The sequence below is a fragment of the Anastrepha ludens genome, chromosome 2 (genome assembly GCF_028408465.1).
Source record: "Anastrepha ludens isolate Willacy chromosome 2, idAnaLude1.1, whole genome shotgun sequence".
Lineage (NCBI taxonomy): Eukaryota > Metazoa > Arthropoda > Insecta > Diptera > Tephritidae > Anastrepha > Anastrepha ludens.
Window position 1 is genome coordinate 119,284,222 of NC_071498.1, and position 22,291 is coordinate 119,306,512.

At 39.1% G+C, this 22,291-nt stretch overlaps 3 protein-coding genes across 3 annotated transcripts in view; 1 reads left to right on the forward strand and 2 right to left on the reverse strand.

Moving 5' to 3' along the window:
* LOC128855214 (choline O-acetyltransferase) overlaps positions 1-22,291 on the forward strand; it is a 52,737-nt gene that overhangs the window by 12,439 nt on the left and 18,007 nt on the right. The window contains exon 2 of the mRNA XM_054089932.1: positions 4,418-4,609. Within this exon, the coding sequence (XP_053945907.1) occupies positions 4,457-4,609 (153 nt within the window). The 5' untranslated portion in view covers positions 4,418-4,456. The remainder of the gene's footprint in view (positions 1-4,417; positions 4,610-22,291) is intronic.
* Positions 7,434-8,432, reverse strand: LOC128855216 (peritrophin-55). The gene is made up of 2 exons (XM_054089934.1): positions 8,395-8,432; positions 7,434-8,157 (listed from the first exon to the last, which is right to left on the reverse strand). The coding sequence occupies exons 1-2, from the start codon at positions 8,402-8,404 to the stop codon at positions 7,535-7,537; spliced, it is 633 nt and encodes a 210-aa protein (XP_053945909.1). The 5' UTR covers positions 8,405-8,432; the 3' UTR covers positions 7,434-7,534.
* LOC128855215 (peritrophin-55) lies at positions 18,273-19,310 on the reverse strand. The gene is made up of 2 exons (XM_054089933.1): positions 19,239-19,310; positions 18,273-19,165 (listed from the first exon to the last, which is right to left on the reverse strand). The coding sequence occupies exons 1-2, from the start codon at positions 19,243-19,245 to the stop codon at positions 18,369-18,371; spliced, it is 804 nt and encodes a 267-aa protein (XP_053945908.1). The 5' UTR covers positions 19,246-19,310; the 3' UTR covers positions 18,273-18,368.

The window sequence follows — 22,291 nt, forward strand, 5'->3', positions numbered from 1 at the left end:
TAGATTGCTAGTATTAAGCAAATTGCTAGCTTTTTGATTTGAGTGTAGGCGAAGTCTTTCCTGGTGAGACGCTGCCAATTTGTTAATTTCTGCGGTGATGGTCGGTACTTTTAAGTTACGATGAAGGTCACTGTTTCTTATGTACCATGGGGCATTTACTATAGTTCGTAGTATTTTATTTTGGAAGCGCTGTATGATTTCTATATTGTTTTTCTTTGCACAACCCCATAGTTGTGCACCATACATCCAGACCGGCTTTAGTATTTGATTGTACATATATGGTCAGCTTGTAGTGAACAGACAGTTGCGAGTTTCTGCTCAGGAGCCAATGGTGGTTTCGCAACATAATCAGACATGTCTGTACGAAAACGGACAGAATTCGATTTGATATGCCCCCAGACATTTTACTCAGAAATCTGTAAGAAAGCGGTACGACTTGTCTAATTACTCAAAATTGTACTCAGTTATTTGTCCGACTTGTCTCATATCAGAAAATGTCCGACAATTTTGCTGGCTGTGTAGTTTAGATTAGATTTGTGTGGAGTAAGGTAGACCATTGTACTACACCCAGAAAGATTGCAGTGGAAAGAATAGAGAGACAGGGTAGATACAGTATGGATGGTAAGACGGAGAAATTGGTCGGAGGTCGCTCTTCCGCAAATCTTTTGGGTTCAATAATAAATCTTTAGAGATCTGGAAGAGCAAGAGTATGAATTTTATTCATTTTATATTTATATTTTATACATCGCAACCCAATAGCCTATGCATTGAAGTCACCAATCCAGTATGCTTGCTGAGCCTTCATTAGTCAGTTTATCAGCCAACTCGTTCCCTGTAATACCACAATTTCCAGGCACCCAAATAAGACTAACTTTGTTGTGTATTGTAACAGTATTCAGTTTTGTCTTATATTCACCGACTAATTTCAGAGTGCAGCGGGAAATCAGGTGCGACGAAAAAGAAGTCCAATATTCCTCGACTAATTTCGACCCAACAATTAGTGATCGTCATTTGCCCATGGACTACGGGAATAAATTTTGACCTATTTAAAGGATATGGCATTAACTTCTTTGAGACTGCTACCATCCTCTCACACATACTTTAGTTATTTGTAAATTTAAATTTCGGCCTCCTCCGTTTTGTGGTGTGCGTCTTGATGTTGTTCCACAAATGGAGGGGCCTACAGACTTATACCGGATCCAAAAGGCAGATGATTTTTTATGAGGAGCTTTTTCATGGCAGAAATACATTCGAAAACTTGTCATTACCTACCGAGGCGCGACCGCTAAAAACTTTTCTATTATTGTATTTAATATTTCATGTCCGGAGATACGCAGCTGTGCACTATCGAATGGTAGTCCCGTACCAACTCAATCGGCTACGACGGCTAGAAATTTACTCGTCAATTATTTATTTTGTTATGTTAATAAAATCAAAATATTAGGTGCATCATTAATTTATAATATTTATGTTTTATTTTAAAACGAATTCCTCAACTATAATATTGATTTTTTAATATTATATTTAGCCAGTTTTTACTATTCACAAAAATAAGGATTGCCCTAATATATATTTCCCCACAAAAACACTTCCAAAACAAAATATGTACTAACAATGACAAGAACCATGGGTTACATGCCATTTCTATTTCCAGGTACGTTATTTTGTATGAGTACATATCTTTGTGCATATGCATGTGACTCTAATTCCCTAGTGCACTTTTCTCAAAAGGGTAAACTCGATTTATTGTGAAATGAAATTGTGTATTGCATATAAATGAAGAATCTTTTCCTTTCGAAATACAGGGCTTTCCAATAAGGACACGTTGAAATGGAATATAATATTTATATAGTTTTTTGTTAACGGAAATCAGTCCTAAATCTCTCATAAACAAAGTCAAGTAACTACTTTACGCTTCGATAAAAATCGCGTTGAGAGCGCTGCGCTCTTCGTCAACCACATATTTATGTTTTAAATAAAAAATATTGAACTTTGAAAATCAAGACTTAATTACCGTTAAACAATTTTAAGCTCTCATACCAAAGAAAGACAACCCACTTTCTAGTATCGTCAAGAACCTAAAAAAGAAGCCTGTTATGAGCAGAATCATGAAGCTTTGCTCAGCAGTAGATACGCTTCTAAGGCCAACTAAATATGGTACAAAAACATTAACAACTCAAAGACCCAACACCCTTCCTAGCAAAAAACAAAAAACAACACCTACACGACTAGAAATATTGGTCGAGCGCAAAACGTTATAACTTCAAATATGTATAAACTATCAAAATAACTTTTATTTCCTTCTCTTCTTTATTACGCGTACTAGGTTATATAAGCTTTTAGGGTCCATTGTATTACCAGTGCTATGTAATTTGAGTCGAATTATTATTTTTTGTTATTCGTGCTTCACGTTTTCCCGAGTTTTAGCAAGTCGTTCCGCCGTTTTTCAGCAATATCCTTCAAGGATGAAACATATGTTGGTCCAAAGCCATTTGGCGAACCCTACAAAGAGCGGAGCAGTGGCAAAGTAGATGTACCCCTAGCAATCGCTTCGTTGCACGAGTAACACGCATCGCTATGGACTAATCCTATTTTGGCTGCGCGAAGTAGAGTGAGAGAGTGTCCTATCAATACTCCTACCAATATTTTGCAATGTTTTCTAGAAAGTGATAAAATAAAGTTTGAGGTCTTCGTATTCAAAGTCCTTCGCATAATTTTGGCAGTATTGTACGAGGTTGAGTGTTCCCATATCGACTGCTTTTCCAGAAATAAATTTTTATTTACTTTCTCAATCTCGGCAAGCAAATACCTGCCTGAGTGAGCTCATCGGCTCTTTCATTTCCATCTATTCCATTGTGTCCTGGTATTCAGTAAATAGTGACCTGCCCGTTTCCGCAGAGTATTAAGAGCAGTTAATTAATTCCAGAGCCAATTCAGTTGCTGCTGAAATATACTACAGTAAATTAGGGAGTCTGAAAAACTTTTGGAGTTCAAATTGCGGACAAAAGACAGCTGCTCCTACCCCTTCCGCCGTTTTAGACCCATCTATAAAGAAATTGTATGAATGGTATGTGGATTCTGGACCTTCCCGCCATCCATTTTGCACTATAACAACTAGTCTTTTTGCCAAATTTAATTAGAGTTAGTTTTACGCAAGTGACGAGTAAACAAAATCGGCTCGTTTTTTCGTGTCCATTCTTTACTTGCAATACAAATATCACAATCACAGTTATACATCTTCTCCTGAGTTTTCCGCTATATGCCACCTGCTGAGAACAAATATTTACTAACGCAAACCCAATTTCATACCTCTCAGTTCCTGCTGTTTACCCGGATATCAATATCCCTAATAACTAAATTCCTTAAAAGAAAAAATCTTTATCATAGCATCTGAAATAAAATTTATGCTCTCGTCAGAAGTGAACCGCTCTCAAATAGGGGCAATCCGAAGGTGCAATGTCTGGGAAATACGGCGGGTCGGGCAAGATTTCCAATTCAGTCCCTCTACACTAGAATCTGAACCAATTTAGCAACATGTGGCCAGGCCGCTTTTCTTTGAAAACTTGATTCAAACGCATTAGCTGCAGTCGGTAACGATCGCCAGTGATGGTTGCAGATGGTTTAAGGAGTTCAAAATAGATGACACCCTTTTGATCCCACCAGATGCTCAATATAACCTTTGAAGCATGAATATTTTTTTTCGCTGTCGATAGACCTGGTTCACCTGGCAGGCTCCAACATTTTCGTCGCTTAAGGTTATCATAATAGAACAATTTTTCATCGCCAGTGACGATGGGATGCAGAAAACCTTTTATTTTCTGTTACCTGCTTTCCGGACCATTCCCATCGCGTTCAAACGTTTACCGACCCTTGATCTGTCAACATCCAAATCTTAAGACATATCATCAAGGGTTCGACATGCGTCTTCATCCAATAATTTTTGTAGTTTAGCATCTTCGAATTTTTATCACTCATTTATAACTCACACCGAAATAGCCACTTTGGAAGCGCCGAAACCATTCTTTGCAAAATGTATTTGATGGAGCGTGAATGAATGAATGCATGACTTCCCGCAAATGCTGTTTTTTCGGGACGAATGTAGACATTTTTGATGTTAGATAAAAAGGATCTTTACGCCTCAAACGAATGTCAACTACTGCGATCGACACCTCGCGTATACACCTTCAAATCACCAGTATATTACTAGAGCGAACACAAAAATGTATCAGCAGCGATACCTCTTTTACGAGGGCGGAAACTTATTCCCATACCCAATTAATAAATAAAAATGTGTTAGAAATAGAATATTAGGAACTAGGGTTCGCTTCGCTTTCTACAAACTTCAATTTTTTTTAACAAATCCTACATATCTAATGCTACATTTTTTATTTTTTTATTTTTTTTTATTTACATGCAGGCACTACCAAAAGTTCCAATCCCACCGTTGGAGGAGACCATGGCTAATTACTTGCTTGCCATTGAGGCCTTCACATTGCCGGCGAAATTGGAGTCTACTAAAGTTTTAATTAAGAAATTCATGGCTCCAGATGGTGTTGGTCCGAAATGCCATCAATATTTATCGGAAAAACGAGAGGCTGAAGATAATTGGGTAAGTTGAAAGGTTTTTTTTTATCAGGAGGTGTAGCATAACTTTTATACGGCCCAAACGGGGAACGTTAAGCGCTTCAAATGATCAACGAGCTTCACTTCTTCTCTATACAAGTGGGCGCAAAATTAATCACCCTATCGGCAGATTTATAATTTTTGCAAATGTCGTCGTACGTCAATCATATACTTGTGAACTAGACAGCTGCAGTAAAAAAACAGACGCACAATAGAGCGTGTAAAGGTTATTAAAATAAATATTTATAATAATTTTATATTAATAATATTTATATTAATATAAAAAAATATTAAAAAAAAAAAATTATTCAAAAACGAAATTGGATGATTAGTTTTGCGTCATCTTGTAGTTATGAAAAAAAACCTAAATATTTTTTAATAATTTTTTTTAATAAATAGGAAATAAAAGTAATAAAAAACATAAAAAAAAATTGTTTAATAATTTCTTTTTTAATAAATAGGAAGCCAATGGCTTCTTCTAAGCTTCAAAATAGTCGATATTCAATAATAAATCGCTATTTAAAATGGAAAAAATTACAAATTTACCTTCTTGCTCTGGCATTTCTTGTCTTGAGCCGCAGACCCAAATTTTTACTAAATAATAAAATGCAAATATATTAAATACAAGGTTATTCTTCATGCCATGAATTTCTTCTACTTAACTATACCCACAATTTGAATTATATCTCGAAAAAAGTATGCTTAAATGTATGCTTTTACCACCACTGTTCTCGTGGTGATGTCTTTGTTTCTGTTTAATGTTTTTTTGTTTCAGTCAGATTCATTTCGTGAGAACCAAGACTTACCGAAATAGCGAAGTCTTGCTCTAGCTAGGCCTGGGCATTAGCATAAGTAGTGGAAAAGACTTTCTTTCACCCCCTCCCATTCTGCAGATGGGATTGAAAGGATGGTTGAGTCTGGCGGCATGCTCCCCTAACAGTGACCTGTAATCGTTCGTGTTGTACGACAGCCATGTTTTTTTTTTTTTTTTGTTTGTTGTGGTGCATGTAGTTTATTGCTTCCATCTTCTTTCGGCTAAAGCATGTTTTTATTGCGTTGAATGTGTAACTGCCACCACCTCTGTTATATCTATTGCCGAAACTTTTCGTACTAGTTAGCTCATTCTCTATCTCATACTCTCTAAATTCCTATGACCAGGAGCCCATATCAAAGTAATTTGATGCCAATAATCAAGCAATTCTAGGTCCTCTTTTCACTGTATAACTATTGTAGTTTGGTTAAAATGGAAGTGGAATCAGAGGCCTTGATAGCTACTTGACTTGCATGCTTCTCTGATTGCGAATAGCTCTACCTGGAACGTTTGGATAATTTGAGCGGCTCCGCATAGAGGCCTGTTCCCACAGCACAGTTTATCTTAGAACCGTCAGCCTAGATTTCGATGTGGAATCTACCAATTAGCATAACTCACCAGTCGTGGGGCGACCGCTATTAGAAAAAACTTACTCTATCATTTTAATGTTTCATGCACGGAGATTTGAATCTACGGACTTCCGAATGGTAGTCATGCAATCACTCATTCGGCTACGGCGATTGCCTTGGTTGCTTGGCCATCCGACGCAAAATTGTGAGAGTAGCTTCGGGTGCCACGTCACCGGAGATTCGGTAGCAAAATTCAATTACTCGTCCAATCAGTCGTTGTTCAAACAGCAGCAAAGTAACATAAATGATGGTTGTGTTGATATTTTCGTATATCACCAACACAATCTCAGTTTTTTCGTAAACAAGCCGTTGTCATAGCCCCGACACAGCGATAGATGAGAGGTTTTTCCATCTGAAGTCGTTCTAATGTACAAAGATTAGCTCGCGAACAACTCCAGCTCTGGGTTGACGCACTAACAAGAGTAGACTCGGTGGTAAAATTCACTGGGTCTTAGTTGGTTGCGGAGTGTATATGGCGATCATAACCCGTTTATTGTCTTAAGAGCATTACATAAGCAAGACACTGATAACAGTATCGTACGTATCGCCACGTACTATATGCGTTTATGCTTTGGAATGTCCAAACTTAAGTCGTTTCGCTTAAGCAAAATATACCTCAGTGGTTATAATTCACTGCGTTCACCTTAGCGAATTTTATAATATACACTTTACTAAAGTTTCTCTCCGTTAAGGCCCCAGCCTTTGGGGAAACTTATAGGGATGGGACTTCCATTACCGCATTTAGGTTGTCTTTCTTTTTTTTTTGTCAGGACAACTAGCAAGTACTGCACTCAGACAACATCAAATCCATTGTACTGCACTCAGGTTTCCTTTTTAATTTTCTTTAAACCTACCCGACCACCGTGGAAATCTGAGTAGATCTTGTGGGGACAAGAAACCAAGGTGGTCGCTTCTTAACATGTCAGTACCGAAGACCTCAAGCTTGATTTGAGCGAAGGCCAAGCAGACGCACAGAAAATGGTCCGCCGTCTCATCCTCCTCTCCACATACTGGGCAGAGTGCACTGTCTGAGATGCCTCAGATGACTGATGGCCTGTCATCAGTCCAACCCGCTGCCTACAATCCCATTTGCTTAATGACAGGAGGGTCTTCGACAGTTGGACGCACATGACAGGTAACAGTTTTGTCCATCTGCAGCATCTCTCAGCCTGCCAAGCTCGCTTGTGGGTTGAAGTAGCCCGTTTGCTAACCGTGGTTTTGATGGTTGCAGATGGGAGTGACAGAACGGGCTCCGGGTTGGTTGCTTGGAAAGCCAGATGGAGGATTTTCTAATCGAAAAGCGTATTTTCTTGGGAAGGTTAAAAGAAAAAACAAACCCGATTTAATTTTTGTATTTCTCATACCACAACCTTTCCAATTTTATTGTTAAAACTTTTAATTTATATCTGCGATTTCTAAACGTGCATAGGTTTCCACGCTCACTGCAAATGCGCTGAAAATGTGATGTTTATTAGACAGCCATCGGTGGCTCTTCCACAATGGTTGGTGGTGTTGGAGCTGGTGTTGGTGGAACCGGCACACCTGCGGCGGTAGTAGCTGGAGTGGGAGGTGCTGGGAAGGCAGTGGTAGTTGTCGAAGAAGTAGTAGAAGTAGAAGAGGAAGAAGATGAAGAAGCTGTAGAAGCTTTAGCTGTGGGTGGTGTTACAACGGTAGTGCTAACGGTAGTGCTAGCGGTTGTAGTTGTTGAAGCGCCTGTGGTGGTGTTCTTTGTCGATGGATAAATTGGCGTGGGAGAACTGGTTGTAGTTGATGTTGTAGAATTGTCAATAGCCACACAATTGGGTGTATTTTCTGTTTTAAGATCTTTACATTGTACCGCTGGAATATAACTGTCACATGGACTGCATTGTTGCATTACATAAGTAAAATAATCGCCACTGGGACAGGGTATCAGCTCTGCATAACCCACGGCAAGACATACATAGTAAGTACTCTGATTCGCATAGTTGGGCCACTTAATATACAGATCGTTGGGATCACAAGCCGGTATCAATTTCGTGGTATAGGTCTTCAACGCACCGCAGTCTGCCGTAGCATAATGTGCGGCAGATAAAATACAAACAAGCGTGAATACTGAAAAGTGTAAATTGCATATATTTGAAAATAGTAAATTCAATAAAAGTAATGAACTCAAAGGCTATAAGGATATTGCCTGCAAAGCTGTCACAAAAAATCGTGTTTTTGAAATTCATTTTGTTACAAAGGGTACGACTTTTCAATCCTTTGTATAAAGAATTTACATCAACACTTCGCCAAATTTTTCAGCAGAAATTTGTACTTTCAGAAATATTATCTTTATTCTTTATTTACCTGACTTCATATTGCCGCCTCTTTACTGTACGCTTTGTTGAAAACACTGATTCGGATTGCTCGCTCAATCCCTTTATATGCGACTTTATTCTGTGCATCACTCATATGTGTAGTATGTACGACCAGCAACAATTTTTTAATCAACTTGTTAAGACGAAAGCTTGTAATTGCGAAGCAGTTGGCATTTTGCAAAAACAAAATTCAACATTTCTTTATTAAACTAATCTTGCCAACATTCACGGTTAGTGTGTAGAAATGTATGTATGTATATTTTTGTTATCAGTTAGCAATTGTACGAATTTCGTAATTACACTCATCAAAGTATGAAGTGATATACGATTTTAGGAAATAACTCTTAATAATGACGTATTCACATATGTGCGTTTTCAGCCAAAGTAAGAACAGTGGAAATTTGTATATTGAAAAAATAATAAAAAAAAAAAAAAAACTCAACGCATTTCGCAAATATGTATTTGTGTCGATTGATTCGGTCCTCGAACAGGCATTATGAGACCAAACCGCTATTCAGGAGATATATTTATGAAGTAAAAATAAATCATACAGAGACCTCAGAAAGATGTGCGCAGGTAGAAATAATTTCTAACCTAAGTACGGATTTTGTGTAAAGACAAATAACGGTAGAGGAAATTGAAATTGAAAAAAGGCGAACCAAGAAGCGCCGAGAGAATGGTAAGTCCGAAAACTCCTAAAACAACACTCAGGCTAAAAACTTCTTTGTATTTGAAGCTCTGGAAAGTAAAAGGTGAAAAAGAGGTAGATCAAAATAGGGGCAGAAACAACTTCTTTGGCAAATCTGAAAATGTCTGAACTCATCAAAAGAAGCTTCTAAAATTTTGGCATCTCGCTTAAAAGAAAAAAATTCTTTTAGTCCGGAAACCAGTCCTCACTCGAGAAAAGTATATGTCAGGGTATTTTTCCAAAGAGAAGAGAAGAAAGAGACATAGCGGGGTTTTGCAACAGTTGAATTAAAAAAAAAACACTAAGACAGTGGTTGGCATATTTTTATAGACAGCAGCAAAAAAAGCTTAAAATGTGTTTAACTTCTTAACGGTAACTAGCATGGGTCTATACCTAAGGCACATTCGACGACTTTGAGAGAAGAGTTTTTTTTTTTTTTTTTTTTTTTTTTTTTTTTTTTTATTAACGCATCTTAAAGTATAGGCAGAATAACGTTTAGAAATTACAACTAGTACAACGGAATAAAGATACTAACGAGCAATTTTTATTGAACATATATATTAAAAAAGGAAAAAACTAAGATGCCTCAATATTCATAAATTCATTATGAATGTATAAATATATAAGGTACAGCTGCTACTGGGTGCCCATCTGGTCTAAAACTGTTTTACGCTTGAGCCGCCGACGATGAGTATTTGGCTGAAGCAAAGCCAATGCTTCAGCGTTGACATGTGTACTTAAACGTTGTCTGTGAGCCATGGCGTACTTTTTCGCCACGTCAGTGATGGGTAAGATACCAAGATCACGATGGAGGTCGAGATTTCTCACATAGTATGGAGCATTGACGATGTTGCGCAACACTTTATTTTGGAATCGTTGGATAACAGTCATGCAAGATTCGCTTGAGCATCCCCATAGCTGAATGCCATACGTCCAGACCGGTTTGAGTATTTGATTATATAGCAGTAGTTTGTTGTTCGTTGACAGAATAGAGTGTCTGCCAATAAGATAAAGAAGGTTTTTTGTTTTTAATTCCAGCTCTTTACGCTTTTTCTTGACATGCGCCCTCCAACGCAGTTTAGCATCAAGGGTTATACCAAGATATTTTGCCTCGTTGACGTACGGTATATTTACGCTGTTTATGTAGACTGGCTTGTAAATTGTTTTTTTCAGGCCGAATACAATGTGAACTGATTTGGAGTTATTTAATTTGATACGCCATTTTTTCGCCCATGTTGCAATAGAACTCACCGCTGATTGCAATTTCGTCGTTGTAGTCTCTATCACTTCTCCAACTGCTAGGATAGCCGTGTCATCTGCAAAGGTTGCGGTAACGTGTTGCTCGTGAACCGGTAAGTCATACGTATACAAGAGGTACAAGAGAGGGCCTAGGATGCTTCCTTGAGGTACCCCCGCGCGTGCTTTTTGCAGTGAGGAATAGGCGTTGTCAAGTCTGACACGAAAGTATCTGCCATCAAGGTAGGAAGAAAGGATTTCGCAATAATTCCTGGGCAAAATCAATTTTAGTTTGTGGAGTAAGCCCGTATGCCAAACTTTGTCAAACGCCTGCGAGACGTCAAGGAACACCGCTGCGCAAACTTTGTTTTCCTCTATCGCGCACTCTATGGTTCTAACAACTCTGTGAACTTGGTCGATAGTGGAGTGATTTTTTCGAAAGCCAAATTGGTGCGTTGGAATAACTCTCTTGTTTTCTATAATCGGCAACATTCGAGTCAGTAGCAGTCGTTCAAAAAGTTTGGACAGCATTGGTAGCAGAGAAATAGGTCGGTATGAAGACACATCATTTGGCGATTTTCCGGCTTTCAGAATCATAATTACTTCTGCTGTCTTCCAGTACATAGGAACATATTTTAACAAAAAACACAAATTAATCAATTGAGACAGACAAGTAACACAATTAATGGGCAATCTCTGAAGAATTTCTGCAGTTATGAGGTCGAAACCAGGCGTTTTTTTCGCTTTCATTTTGAAAATTTCGCTCATTACTTCTTCGTTACTAACTGGCTCAATGCTGACATCGCTTTCAATCCAATTTGACGAGATGTCAATATCTTCAGATCCATCATTGGCACAGAAGGTTTTACAAAGATTCTCTGCAAATAAATTTGCTTTTTGCTCATTGGATTTTGCCCATTGGGTGTCGTTTATTTTGATGGGTGCTATGTGTTTTATCGGTCGGTTAAATGACTTTGCTGCCTTCCATAAAGAGTAGTCTGTGGATTTATCAGATGTGAGGCTCTTAAGAAATCGATTGAAATTATCATTTTTAAATGTCTGAATTTGAATGTGTAGTTGTTTTGTTGTTTGGTTGAGTTTCAATTTGTCCTCAGGATATCTGGTTTGCTGCCAACGACGTCTAAGTTTTCGTTTTTTATTTATCAGCAACTTGATATATGATGGGTATTTTTTCTTGTTTGATGTGACTTCTTGCTGGGGCGTACTGTTCCAAGCTGCGTTTTGAATTATTTGCGTGAACTGAAGCACGGCATCATCAAGATCATCAACAGTCACGATACGGCCGGTGTCTACCACTACAGCTTGTAATTGCAGTTGGAAGTACTGCCAGTCGGTGAAGTTATTAAATAGACGAGGAGACGTTTTATTTAGTACCGCATTCCCTGATATTTCTAACAGGATCGGTGAGTGGTCAGAGTTCAGATCGAAGCCTTCGGAAATAGAAAGATGGCTTGCGGGAATATTTTTGAAGACAAAAAAGTCAATCAAATCAGGTACTTTGTTGGTGTCTGTAGGCCAATATGTTGGCTTGCCAGTTGAAATTATTTCGCAACCTCTTTGTCTTATGGCTTTAAACATTTCGCGCCCTTTCGTTGTTGTAAGCCTAGACCCCCAATGTACGTGCTTAGCGTTGAAATCGCCTCCTATAATAAAACGTCCTTTGTATCTTTCGATGAGAGATACGTAATCTTCAGATTTTAGTTGATGTCTGGGTGGGCTGTATAAAGCTGTTAGTAATATTTGTTGCTCGAAGGCCTCGACAGAAACGGAAGTTGTTTGAAATTCCTCGGCGCTGAGTTGGTCTTCCAAGTGGTGGGTTATATTATTTTTTATGAGAACGGCGCTGCCACCTCTTGCACAATTGTTGGGGTGAATAGTATGGTATAGGGAATAATGTTTAAAATTCAAATATGAATGCCTTGTGAAGTGTGTTTCAGCTATTAGGCATACATCAATTTCGTCGTTGTTTAGCAGAACTTCTAGCTCTGTTTGGTGTTTAGCTAGACCGTTGGCATTCCATAATATTATTTTTAGTGTTTTATTCATAGTCAAAAAATTGCATGTTTTGTTCAAGGGCACACAAGCGTTTTTCAATTGATTTGAAGATTTGGCTTTGTTCATTTAATTTGCTTAATATAGCTGAAAGGGGATTTTGCACAATAGGTTCGTTCGGTAATAAATTTTTGGTAATTTGTGCGTATGTAGCCGGTTTATTTATTATAGGGATTTTTGTCGGATTATTTGTAAGACTTGTAGTAGTTGTAGCACGTTTTGGGATTGTTTGTTGTTTGTTTGTACTATTTACTGGTTTTGAATTTTGGGATCGCTTTTTCGTTCTAATCTTTTGGAGTTCTTTCGCCACTATACAGCCTCTGTAATTTGCAGGGTGGGACTCTCCGCAGTTACAACACTTTGGGCTTTCTAGCTCAGTTTTTTTGCAATCAATGGTAGCATGCTTACCTGCACATTTGACGCATCGTGAGGGTTTCCCGCAAAAGTTTTTAGTATGGCCAAAAGATTGGCATTTTTTACACTGCGGTATCAGATTTGTAGATTTGACAGGTTCAACTTTTACTATGGTGTTCAATATATTTTGAATTCCGTAAATTTTTTTCACATCTTCAGACGGATCGAAGGTGATGAGAAACATTTCGAGTGGTTCCTTTGTTTTCCACTTGAGTTTGTTTATGGCGCTTAAAGCATTTAGCCCTTGTGATTTTAAGTCATTCACTATTAAATCGCTGTCGCAGGAATGGTGAAGATTTTTAATTATTACCTTGATAGGTCTATTTTGCTTATTCTCATAGCTGTGCCAAGGAATATTTTCATTTGACAACAATTTTGTTACAGACCGATAGTCATACGAATCGAACGTTATTACTTTGCATGCATCGTTGTTTAAAAGTTTAATGAAAAATTTATTTTTTATTGTGGCAATAAGTTGACTATGAAGTTTTTTAAAATCATTATTACCATTGATAATTATTGGAGGAGGACGAGGTATTTTATTAACTTGTTCCGTTTTTGTTGGTTTTGTTGAATCATTAGCACTACTTGTAGATTTTGATGGTGTTACAGCTTCAGGAGAAGATTCAGCTTTACGTTTTTTGGATGGCCTTTTCTTCTTTAGGATCCAGTCGGTTTCTCTAGCAAGTTCTTCTTCATCAGTTTCATAAACTTCAACACATGTTTTTTTTGTGATGTTTAAATCAGTTTTATTATCATCAGCGCATTTAGAAGATTTAAGTTTGCCGTTTTCTATTTTGAGATGGGATATCTCATTTTGTAGAGCAGAGCATAATTTTTCTAAGTCAACAATTTTTTGCATTAGATCTTTATTACGCACTTCACTGTTTGTGTTGGAATGATTGGGCCCACCACCCTGTGGTGGAGAACCCATTTCACCTCGGTATAGGCCGTATGGTAACACTCTAGAGTAGAAAGAGTAGAAAAATATTTCGAAAGTGATGGAAAGAATTAAGTGTAAAGGCCAAGATTGGACCATTTGTGTGCAACTAAGTTCTCCCTGTTTTGTTGACGAAAATACAACTTTATTCTGAAAAAATGGTTACAAGTGAATGGCTGGCTACTACTTTTTCCCATCTTTCTGGAAGATCTCGCATACCGCCGCGGTAAAACTGTTCATCCACGGATCAAGTCATTTTTTGATGTATTCATACCTATAAATGGAACTGCTGGTCAGCTAGACCATGTGCAATCGATCGGAACAGATGATAATTGTATGGCGCAATATCTGGAGAATATGGCGGGTGGAGTAGAATTTCCCATTTCAGTGTTTCGAGATAGGTTTTAACGGGATTGGCAACGTGAGGCCGAGCGTTGTCATGCTGTAGAATCACTTTTTCATGCCTCTCCAAGTATTGCGGCCGCTTCTCGCGCAGTGCTCGGCTCAATCGCATCAATTGAAGTCGAAGTGGGGATCGATAACCCCCATTGATGGTTTCGCTTGGTTTTAACAGTTCATAATAAATAACACCAACTTGGTCCCACCAAATACATAGCATAACCTTCGCAGCGTGAATATTCGGCCGAGGCGACGACGTAGAAGCATGACCGGGCAGTCTCCATGACTTTCGTTTCTTTGACTTTCTTTGGATTGCTGTAATGAATACATTTTTCATCACCCGTCACGATGCGATGAAGAAACCCCTTCCTTTTTTGCCGCTGGAGCAGTTGTTCACTGGCGAAAAAACGACTTTCAACATCCCTTGGTTTTAATTCTTAAGGAACCCAAGTCCCCTGTTTCTGAATCATTCCCAAACCATGCAATCGCTTGGAAATGGATTAGTGTGTAACTCCTAATTCTGAAGCAAGTTCTTGCGTTTGACACGGATCCTCATTGAGCAATGCTTCCAATTCAACGCCTTCGAACATTTTTGGTCTTACTTCACGCGACGGTCGTTTTTGAAGCATCGGAACTAATCTCAGCACCTTGTTTCAGCATCTCCATAAACTTTTTGTAGCTCTCGATGCGTTTCAACCGCCGTTTTTTTTCGAGTGAAAGAGGAAAATCAACACTTCCCGCAAATGACGATTATTCGGAACAAAATCAGACATTTTCACAGAACCAAAAGTATGTGACACCACAACAAAATCACTAATGTGTCGAAGCAGTTTGTTTACCATATGTCTAAGCTTGGTTCATGACGTTTAGGTTATGTTAGAATCGACTAGCACACACTGCTGGCGGCATCTATTGACACCCCTAATAACTTCCTTCTCAGTTAGCAAAGTTTATAGACTAAGTTTCCTTGTTTTATGTGCCTCTGAGACAATCGAGACAAGCAAAATATATATATATTGGTCAAAAAAATTGGCCGGTGCGAGAGGAACTTAGGTTGGTGCAAAAAATGTTGCAAATTCGCCTTTAGTTAGACGAGATCCTTTCCTACTTCCAACACTTCATATTTAACTCGGCATAACTAAACAGTTTGTGAAGGCCCCAAACAAATTTGCAAGTGTTTTAATGTTCTCTCCCACAACTTTCCAAGTTTAGGTACCGAGGAACTAATCGCAAGTATATTTGGCGGACCAAAAATTAGAAAACTCGTGAAAAATCAAAATTTTGTTGTTTCAAGAAATGAAGTTGAATTGAAAATTTGAACTTCATTTATTTTGGTTATAACCAGAATGATAGATTTCTTTAAATAATTGGTGCTTTGAAATACACTCGAAGGTTTGGCGACCGTTTATTTGAAAACACTTTTTATCATTTTGGTGTGTTATACACGGAGACTCGAACGTAGGTTTAAGAGAACGAATTCTACTGATTCTCATGACATCGACCCCCAAAATTCGTAGCCTTACTCTATCTAGCAAAGGCCGAAAATTCACAGAGAAAATGCTCAGTGCTATACGCCTCCTTTAAGTGAGACAACCAAATCGGATCCTCCATAATTCCAATGATGGTCTTATGCTGACCCCATGGTTTGTATTCTGTAATAATACCGACTATGAACTGAACGTCTTTTCTACCAAATTCTTAGAAGAAAGTTCGACAGATTTCTATTCGAGCTTGTCACAAAATACTTTGCAGTTCTGCAGTATTCTAGACCGGACCATCACCTTTATGTAAATCGCATACATAATCGCTGATTCACTTCTTCATTCCTGCAAAACTGATTCCGATTATTGGCTCTGGTCCCTGTAGGGTAACCGCTGATACCCAGTTGGTCACTTTATCGGCAGTTTCATTTCCTTGAACAGCGCGTTGTCCCGGAATACATATAAGTATAAACTTATTCCGTCTTGCAACAGAATTAAATTAAACTTCCTTTTACATTCTTGAACAATCTTTGAGGTTTGCTTTGCATTCTCCAGAGCCTTCAGTGCAGCCTGACTGTCACTAAAGACTCCAATCTGTTTCCCGCTCCATCTCATCTCAATTACGCATTCTGTTACTATCAGAAGAGCAAAAATTTCCATTAGGAAAGCAGTTGCCGTTCCTCCCTTAGCGTAATGATACTTATAATTATCGTTTAAGTGCCATCCGGCAACAGAACCTTATTCATTCTTGGACCCATCGGTAAAGAAAATATCCATCAAACACTTTGAATGCACTCTCGAATACTCCATTGTCCCGCAATGCAAATTCATATCAAATTTCCTTCCAAATGAAGCTATGGGCATAATATCGTCCTTACGTGCCAAAAACGGTGGATACTGCTCAGATAGCATTTTAATGATTTCTCTGTGTTCCGAAGTTCCGTCTTCGCGCCAGAAACCATATTTATGGAGTCTACACATTGCTTTTATTACTTCCTGTTGGATCTAAGGGCAGCAAATCAAGCATAGCAATTAGAGCCTCGCCGGAGGTTGTACTCATGGCACCCGTAATGCATAAACATACACTTCTTTGCTGTCTGTAGAGTTCCTGACGCGTGGATTTAACCATGGTCCGTCGCCACCAAACCACAGAAGCATAAGTGATGATTGGTCTGATAAGACCAGACCCCAGATTTTGCCAAATGCGTCAATGCGCGATCCACCTTCAGCGAATCATGTGTCTTCCCAGTTAATTTCAAGTCCAAGATGACTCGTAGATATTTAATTGACTGTCACACCTTTCAGTCCCGGAAGACTAAGGCCATCAAATTTCCGTTTTCTCGCGGACAAGACCACGGTAATTGATGGAAAGACCTGGTCTTCTCCATCAATAATCGATTTTATCGAGAGTTCTCTGCGCTTTCAGACATTGTGCGCATATGCTTGGACATGAAATCCAAGTTGCTGCAATTCCGTTAGCAAAGAATCTTCGACGAAGCACCCCAACATCGGAAAAAGAACACTCCCTTGGGGGCATCTTTGCTTGCACCTAATGGTAATTAGTTCGTCACTGTTCTCCCCAGCGGTTAGTAGGCAATTGGGTGTTTGAAGTAGTCGCTAAGCCAAAAATGGGCCTCATTCGACAAACCATGATGGCGATCAAGCGCAAGAGGAAATTCACTTTGTGTATTTTTTTAAGAATTTTTTTTTTTAATTAAAAAGTATGAAAAGTTGCACGATAGAAAGTCGAACCTGGCAGAATATTTTGAGAATTTGATTCAACTTTAACAGCTGCTGGAACATAACAATTGAAATAAGTATCATTGCTATCTAGTCACTCTAAAGTATACAGCTATAGCGCAGAGGCGTTCAAGGCTCTGCATGATTCTCTCAATCTGCTCCAACCTAACTTGCTATGTGGAAAGGAGTTTGCTAATCAGTAAATATTCTTTTGGATAAAAAGAACAACCAGACTTTGTTGGGTCGCCAGTCACTCTGGAGTTGCGGGAAATCAAAGAGCGAATGAGTGTGTGAGGAAAGGCTATGATCTTCGCCTTCAACGAATGGTAGAGGACATATGCATTCCTCTAAACGAACTGCGCACTACGATTGACTTGAGCGTAATCGTGGAAACAAATAGAAGGTGGTCTCTGACTACTAACTGCAGGAGACCCAGCAAAAATTGCTCTGACCAAAACTGAATCTGAAAAGGACAAAACATCGATTTAGACTCAACAGATGGGTCTACCTCACAATGACTTCTGCAGGAATTGTTGAGATGAAAAAGAAATGGAGTTGGTACAACATCTCTTCTGTGAATGCCCCGCACTTCAAACAAACCGTGCCAAATATCTTGGCGATTATGTTATTGAAGGCCAGGGAAAGTTGCAAAATGTCTCACTGGCTGGACTACTGACGTTCTTAAACAGATCTATGCGGTTTAAGCAACTTAGTTAAAGGATGGAAATTAAGTGCAAGAATCACAACGGGCCTAGCGCCACCGAGAGTCTTGTCTTAGACAAGCAACCTGGCCAACCTTATCTAAATATTCTTTTTAAATTTAGCTACCGAACCAACTAAAATACTAAAAGAAATTCAGCCAAAATGCAGTTCATCGATTTATTAAATTTTTTATTGAAATTCCGCTTGATTAACTGACTGTACTCATAAAATTATTTTGAATAAGGAGGTTTAAAATTTAAATCGAGTCTTTGCACTCCGTTCACTCTTCTCTACGACTGAGTTGGTGGCATTGGCTTATTTTTCTTTGGCGGCGTCAGTGACTTCTTCGTTGGTTCAATTGATTTGCTATTATTATTTGGCTCAAGTTTATTTTTCTTTGGCGGTGTTGGTGGCTTCTTCCCGGTTTCGACTGATTTGTTATTATTATTTGCTGGCGGCGGTTTCTTGCCGGGTTGCTTCTTTACGACTGGAGGTGTAGGTTCTGGAGTGGGTGGCACTGGTACAGTGATGTCGGTTGATAGTACCTTCGATGGTTTAGGTTTGCCGGGCAGCGATGGCAACACTGATTCTTCTAGTTCTTTAGAATTGCTGGATTTCTCATCGTCGGTTTGGTCCGCATGTGGAGGTTCGCTAACGGGTTTCTCTAGGCTTGGTGGCTTCAGATGTTCCAAAATCGAAACTGGTGAGCTTTGTGAATTTACAATTACTGGTGGTTGATCACCGATGGGATACAAGGGTTTTGGTATCTTCACATCATTAACTGATTCCTTTTCCGCGTGAGATGTTTGTTTAAATGAAGAGCTTAGTGGTAAAATTCCCGCTGGTGGTGGTGGAATGAACCTTCCGGGTGTGGTGCACGCTTGTAGTACGAAAGTGAAAAGTTCACCAGGACCACAGCTCATTTTGAGCTGCCTACCTCCAACATGTGTGCACATGTAATATTCTGAATTACTGTGGTAACTCGGCCAACGTATGCCGATCTCATCACGATCGCATGACAATTGATAGTCGACGGAGCCTTGTGCCACGACTGCCAGGCAGAGTGTCGTTACGGTCAGTGCAAATACTAGTTGATTGGGAAACAATGAAAAAGTTGAGTTATTTCTCGACTACGATTTCTAACCTTTTAATTTTATTACCTCTCATGTCTGGCTATATTTTATTCCTTGCGCTGTTGTTAGTCCTGCTGTTCAAACGATTCCAAGTTAAACTGATGGACTGTTCAATTTTTATAAAGATCTCATTATTTATAGCAATATTCTTTTTTCGGTGATTTTTTTTTTTGTGCCTATTATTTCATAAAAAAAATTGATGCTAAATAGATAGCGATCTGATTGATTTTGATTGTCTCGAAAAGTTTTAAATTTTATCGCTATGATAGCAATCGTTTGTGGGAAATTCCGTTGCAACTTACAACTCTCGTAAAAATATACCATTGTGAATCATTACATATTCTTTCAAGTTGTAAAACAAAGATGTTACTGAAAAGGTCGTGGCCATGCCCAAACTGAAACAAGAATTTCAACTGTCGAGAACAAGAATTTTCCAATTGAAATGAATATATGCACGTATAATTTGGTACACAACATTTAACTTATCTGATAACGCTGATTGCGGCGATACGCAATTACGAGCAGCTGAGGCAGTACACACGCAAGAAAACGATTTTGATCTTCTGTAAGCAAAAAATCACGAACAATATCTTCCAGCATTGCGGCACGCGGAAAGCTTTAGCTACTTTGATGATGCCCCTCGATGACCCCTGATACAATTGGAAAAGGCTGCTTTCAATCAGAAATATCCGCAAGCAATTACAACTTCACTCACAGAGATGAAAGTAAACAGTGGACTAGTCTCGTTTGTAGAACGAATGGTAATCGGGCGGAGAATAAGCGCAGAATTAGGCGAATCATCTTCAGTATTAAGAAATTTCCGATCCCCTACACCGCAGGGTGGGGTTATCTCCCCACTTCTGTGTGTCCTGCGATTGTCAGAAAAGTTGTCACTCTGGTAGTAACAGGTAGTAAATCCGGAAAAAAAGGGATTTGATACTTTTTATCGGGAAAAGCCTTTAGTGTAATGAAAAGGGTTAAATATTTCGTCCATGAACGGGATATGAAGCTAAATTGAGGACTCGCAGTTGCGGATAGAGTAGACAAAGCACTGACGACGTTGTACTCCTGCAGAAGGGGAATTGGAAAAAAATGTGGGATGGAACCCAGAATAATAAATTGGTTGTACACAGCGGTCACATTCTACGATTGAGCAACGATAGAGCTATAAAGGAGATCTTCGAAATGAAGGCAACAGAAGAAAAGGCCGGCCGAGAAAACGATGGAGAGATGACATTGAAGGCGACTTTGAAGCTATGGGCATATCTGATATCAAAGGAAAAACTGATGACCGAGTGACGTGGAGACAGTGCAATGGTTCACCCCGAACTGGGATGTTATGATGATGATGCACACAGCGGGAGTTAGGTCTATTCTTTTCTATGATATTGTAGAAGGCCCATGAGATAACTATGCACATTGAAGAGCTGATAAGGTGCAAAGATTCGCACCTGTTTTTATTACTAGTGCAATGTCAACCTCACTAGCAACCATCGTAGCCGATAGGAACGGTGCATGACTACCATTCGAAATACGCAGATTCGAATCTCCGTGCATGAATACCGAAGATTTTTAGAAAAAGTTGTTTCTAATATTGTTTGCAACACAGAAGGCAATGGCAAACCTCCGAGGATATTTCTGCCATGAAAAAGCAGCTCATAAAAACCATCTGTCATTCGATGGGCTGAAAACTGTAGGTCCCTCCATTTATGGACGCGCACCACAATAGAAAGAGGAGCTCGGCCAAACACCCAGCCTTCCAGTAGAACTGCAGTCAAAATATATCGCTAGCAGTGCAGCAATAAGTATTAACTCAGTAGTAAATAGAGCTAAGGCCGCTATAAGACTCTAACAAGCATTTCGGAGTTTCTCCTTACCGATGAACTATGCATACCCGCTTACAATTGCGATCACAACGTTCACGACCGTCCCACCTTCAAGTATGGTAAACAGTGGGAATAGGACGAAGTAAGACAGGGCAAATTAATCCATGTATAGATATGTGTATTGCTTGAAACTCGGGCCATCTAGGGTAGGCTGAGTGGACGTGTATATTCCGAATATCAGAAGATCTCCCTCAGCTTTGGGCTCACTGCAGAGTTTTTCAAGCTGACTTGGTAGTAATAAAGAAACCGTGACCTAGAGATGATATATAAATTTTCAGCCCTAGCTAGGTGGCGCTAAAATATCTCACAAAGCAGTCGACAGCTTCTAATGTAGCCATGAAATGCCGCACATCTCTTAGCGAATTGGCTGGGTCATTCCACCTAAAGTAACATGAGCTCCTGGCTATAGTGACATCGAGAAAAACTAAAAGGCCGATGAACCAGCTGAATGATAAGTAGACAGAAAATGGCATAAGTATACAGCCTTACAGCCACTTAAGCTAATTATTTTGGAGAAAATTGTTAGAACAGCGAATGAAAGATGACATAACGAGCCCATCTGCGGGATCGCCCGACAACTGTTAGACTCTTTCAACATTGTCTGGCAAGCTGTTTCTAACCAAGGCGCATTCATTAAAGGTGGTAGCACTAGACCAACAACAATGTTTTGTGCGTCTGGCTGTCAGAGAAAAGTATTGGCAAAGTGGAAAACAAGGAATGAATTTGTCTTGTTTTATTTTGTTCTGACAGCCACATGGAGACGGCGAAAGAAAAAAGACAATTCAGCTGATTTACCGGTACCACCTTTAATAGCTTCGCCTTGGATTCTAACCTAATACAGCCTGTAAGTATTGCAAAATATGTCCTATTCGCAGAATCTGGGGCAGAGCGACTTATATCTGTATGCTTAGCTGCAATCTTCACTAAAATAAAAAAACAAAAATTAAGCTCGTAGAAGCTGTGAAACCGGAATGCGACCAGCACCGAAAGGAGAAGGTTTTCAGCACTATTTCTTTGCACACAGTTGGATTTCAAGCATAGTCTTAGTTCTTTGTCATTATGTTTCGCTTGTAAGCTCTTATCGAAGTGTAATCAGTTATGTGCCTGTACAAACTCATTCCTCTCTTATCTAGTTCCGGTTGAAAGCAGAACTCCACTGTGTATGTTTGTATGTAGTCGTACTTACAAATGTTT